Below are 4,880 nucleotides of genomic sequence, written 5' to 3' on the forward strand. Positions count from 1 at the left end.
CCACATATAAATTAGACATCTATTATAGCATTTCACTCACTTTGTGTTGTATTTATCATTTACTTCTTCTAGTGCAGCATTATTTTATAGACGCATCATGGCTAACACACAGATCATACTTCTAAGTTTACATGGTATGTCAGGTGTCTAGATAAGAGGGAGGCAGCTCCCCTTTCTTGGCAGTTCTCACTGACATTTCTGGATATTATGAGAAAAACTATTTGAGATGTTCATCAATTATTTATATGCTGAATACTGGCAGCACATGCACCAAAGACAGAAGATCATAGATGGTAACCCTGGAGTTTAAAAAATATGGTGAAAAAGAGCCTGGAATTTGGAAATGAGAATAACCTATTCATAAATCATAAAAAAGATAAGTAAAGTATCTGTCGGTGTGCATTCATTAACGTCTAAGGATGAGAAAGAGCATACCATATTAGAGTAGTCAAAATAGAACTAATGTTTGTATGAGAGAGAGAGAGAGTGTATGTGTGATTTATTATAAGTAATTAACTTACATGATTATGGAGGCTCAAAACACCCTCACTGAAATAACCAAATTAATGGTTACATTAATATTTGGACATCTCATATCTCAGTCAAATTGATACATAAACCATCACACCTACGGAATGAAGAGGGGAAAGAAAGACATATAATTAATTTATAGAAAACTGAACATAAAAATGCATACCAGAACTTACAAAAGGAGCTAATTTCATCCTTTAATCTTATTTTAATTTCATTGCACATTGGCGCTGATGGATACTTAGAAATCTGTTCAGCCTTCCCATAATATATATGAAGAAATTGCAATGCAAAGTAAGAAAGGCACATTTTCAAAGTGACACAATTCATTAACATTAAGCCAGAAATAAAACCAAAACTAGCAAATTCAGTGTTATTCCTAATTATGCACTACTACAATTTCCATTTATCACATGTATGCAAGACATAACAGCTGGATAAATTTCAAACAAAATTTCAAAACAGCATTGTCAAATACATTCCTGTTACATAACAATGTGTTGTATAAACGTGTATGTGAGCAGAGAGTAGTGATTCTAATTTCAGATCTCAAAGTAATTTGGGCACAATATGGAACCATGTGGTGATTTTGTGTTAATTTAGTACATGACCGATTGTATCCTTTCATAAGGAATTCTGAAAAACAACATAGTCCTGTAATGTTGCCTATAAAAGTAAAAGGTGTGATAAGCAGGTATTTATGTAGGCATGGAGCCAGAAAGAATTATTCATTTTCAAGCTTTGGTCACTAAGAGAATGCATCTCTTCTAATCTAACGAATGGAGAAAAATATGTAAGATTAAAATACAGTTTTACATCCCATACTGGGGTTTGTACTTAGGGTGGGTTGTGTGTGTTTATATGGGTAACTGATGATTTCTTATATTTTTTAAAAATTATTCAGATTTGTAAATAAAGGTTTATACAGAGGGGTTAACATTTTCAGATGAACTTTGATATAACTACAAATCTACATGAGAGGAATGATAGGAAGATATTTTTCTTTAATAGACTACTTTCACATTTTCCGTAAGAATCCCCAAATAGATCATAATGAATTCTCTTGTCACAAATTCTCCTAGGACACTGTGGCACACTTTTACAAATGAATATATTAGAAAAGGATATGGCAGGGGAGGGTGAGGAAATCTAGAAGAAAATGAGTTTGAACACTTTGTTCTTACTCACTTGCCTGGGTTTAAAAGAAGGTGGTTTAGGTATTTGGAACACCAGCAATTGGAGTGTGTTGTGCTAGCTGCTTTCCTGTGCTAAACTGATTTACTTGTTCAGGGTCTGACCTTGTCATCCTGTCAGTACCGGTTCCCACCTACACGGTTAACTGCAGCTTTTTGCTTCAGCTAGAAATATTCAGTGTACACAGCAGTGGGGGAGGGGAGAAACAGGAAGAAAGATTGGTCTCTCCGTGTTTGTGCTTTTGTTATTTCTACAGAAGAGGCAAAGAAACGAGAGATAACAAAGGCTCCGTTTCCTTTCTGTTAGAAAAGGCTTTTGCCTTTCCTCCTCCTACTATGTCAGTATCTGGCAAGAAAGAGTTTGATGTGAAGCAGATTCTAAGGCTACACTGGAGGTGGTTTAGTCATCCCTCTCAAGGTTCCCTTAACAGTGGAAGCTGCCTTCAGCCGGAAGGATATGAGCAGAGAGGGACCTCAGTTCAGGGCAAGTTGAAGAACCACTCTCAGGACAGAAACAGACCAAAGAAAGGCAGCAGTTCGGTCCACCACAATATACTGGCACCAGTGACAAGACCGGGTCCTGTCCATCAAACAACGCTTCAGAAATGTCAAGAACAAAACTTGACAGAACATCTTGAAGCAAATGAAGATACTCCTAAAGCAGTGACAAGGGAGAATTTTTTCAAAGAAGCTCGTGAGAAACGCTCACAAAATTTGGAGATGATGGCAGATTACAATAAAGAGGATTCTAGTGCACGGTAGGAGTTTTCGATTATATAAATGAAAGCCAGAGTCTGATTTTACTTATTCTTTAAAGTGTTTATTTAATGCTAAATATAAATATAGCTTTAAATTTGTATGCGTTCAGGGTCTTCAAGAATTTCCCTCCAAGAGTAAAGTGTAATAGTACATATGTTTTTATAATTAATGATGATTTTTAGAGTTGTAAGTTTACTTCTACACCATCTCTGTACCATTCTGAATTATTTGAGTTCTAAGAGTTTTTAATCATTAATTTTCTTTAAATACCGTCTGCAGCTTAGATGTTCAAATCATTATAATTCTTTGTGTAAGTGTAATGAACAACATAGAATTTGAGACATTATGTGTTACGTTTAACTTGGCTAAAAATAAAATCTTTGCTTAGCATATCCTTATTTATTGCTTAATGCATGATACAAGATGGACTTTTGAAATTCTATTACTTTATATGCACATATGAAAATTCCTTTTGAATTTGAGATTCATGTTTTACTACTTTCACAGATTGTTTGAAATCTTGAAAATATTGTGCATGAAGTAAATAATAACTTGCAGCAGTAAGTTCTTAAAGTAAGAGATAGACTATGTCAACTATGGACATTAAAATAGAGTAAAACAAAATAATGGGTTTTAGATATTGTTTATAAAAATTTTATTTTAATTTTATGTATGAATGGAAGAAAATTCTGTCCTCTAATGCTGTAAAATATATTTTAATCTAGTGGTTCTTCTTTTTTCCTTTACATAACAAGAACTTTTGAAATTCTCCATGTTGTGTCAGCACAGCTGTTGATCTTTACAATGTAGTTAAATTTGGAAGTGGTATAGAAAAAAATATTTTTGATGAGTTTAAAACCATAAGAGTTCAACATGAAGTTGTAGTACGTTACTTGGAACTCTGGATATTTGGCATACTGAGTCTCTATAGAGAACTGAAAATTTGCCTCTTTATATGTTTCCCTGATACATTTGCCAAACACTGTCTTCTTTATATAAATTTTAGAAAGAATGTCCAAATAAAAAACAACATAATTTTATGGCAAAAGTCAGTTTTGCAATTTTGCATAATGACACTTTTATAGTCTCATTGAAACAAAGAAAGATACAGTAGATTTGAGAAATGATTTTAAGTACAACATTAGATGGAGTGATATCAACTTCAAAGAAATAAAGTGGGTATATGTGGATTTTCTTTTGTAGATTGTAATTATCCAAGGAAATGCTGTATAAACATTATTATTGCAAGTGGTGTTTATCACCATTAAAATAATTTTTCAAAGTAGTATAGAATCCATGCTTTTAGATTCAGCAGAATTTTGAAATTCTCTAGTTACTATTGACAACCTTTAAAAACAACTGATGAATTTGGGGCTGGGGATTTAGCTGAGTGGTGCTGTCAGCTGCATTGAAAGCACAAGATCTTGAGTTCAACCCCCGGTACAAAAATTTTAAAAAAGATGAATTTGGAAGTTAACATATACATTTTACTCCACTTTAGACAAATTAAAATTCCTGTTGTACTCTCCTAACAAATTCTTCAAAACTTCAAATGAATTGATTTTCCACCATGGAAATGTTTATAATGAAGTGTTAGAATAAAATTATGGATAATATGTCAAATATGATACATAATTGAGATATTTTTAAAAATTCTTTTAATTACATTCTTTATATTTTTCATGATATAAATAAATGTTCTATTAAATATTCTATGTTGTCAGTGGAACATTAATAGTTTCTTAATATACAACAAGAAGTAATTTTATAGGTGAGCAAGGTTATCCTTGACAGAGTGAGGAACTAAACTGAGGACCTAATTAATTTAAATATGAAGATTTATTACCCTAACATTACACATACAGTGTGGAGAAGCATCACATTATGGGAGATGTGCTCTAACAATGGGCAAAATCAGTATCTTTAAACCATTTCACTTTCTTTCAATATTATAGGGAATAGAGAATAGACTAAATTACAAACACACAGAGTAATAGGGAATGACCTAAAATCAATCCCTAAAAATACATTGAACTTACTATATTAAAAATATATCAATAAATTGGTTTGACAATGTAAAAATCCAAGTACATGATTTGGGAATTCAAAAATTCAAACATACCTAGATGGTTGGGTAGTATCTAATTATTTAGAAACTATTCTGAATCAAGATTAAACTGTGTGAGTATGGAGTATGCATATGCCAATATGCCTGGTATCAGAAATCTAATTTCAATTACCAATTTTGATTTTAGTTATCTACTAACTCTTCATCTAAAACAGTTACTCATAAATAAATGCATGAGAACACAGGTGATTGGGCCAGGGATTCAGCTCAGTGGTTTCGCTGCACGCCTTACAAGCTGAAGGGCCCAAGTTCGAAAAAAAAAAAAAAAA

The 4,880-nt window shown here is 32.6% G+C and overlaps 1 protein-coding gene across 1 annotated transcript in view; it reads left to right on the top strand.

The window, feature by feature from the left end:
- Nucleotides 1-1,994: 1,994 nt before the first annotated feature.
- The window catches only part of Klhl4 (kelch like family member 4), a 119,701-nt gene continuing 116,815 nt past the window's right edge, over nt 1,995-4,880 (top strand). Inside the window, exon 1 of the mRNA XM_010616224.2 lies at nt 1,995-2,482. Within this exon, the coding sequence (XP_010614526.1) occupies nt 2,061-2,482 (422 nt within the window). The 5' untranslated portion in view covers nt 1,995-2,060. The remainder of the gene's footprint in view (nt 2,483-4,880) is intronic.

Source organism: Fukomys damarensis, unplaced genomic scaffold (genome assembly GCF_012274545.1).
Source record: "Fukomys damarensis isolate Sample0158 unplaced genomic scaffold, DMR_v1.0_HiC HiC_scaffold_39, whole genome shotgun sequence".
Lineage (NCBI taxonomy): Eukaryota > Metazoa > Chordata > Mammalia > Rodentia > Bathyergidae > Fukomys > Fukomys damarensis.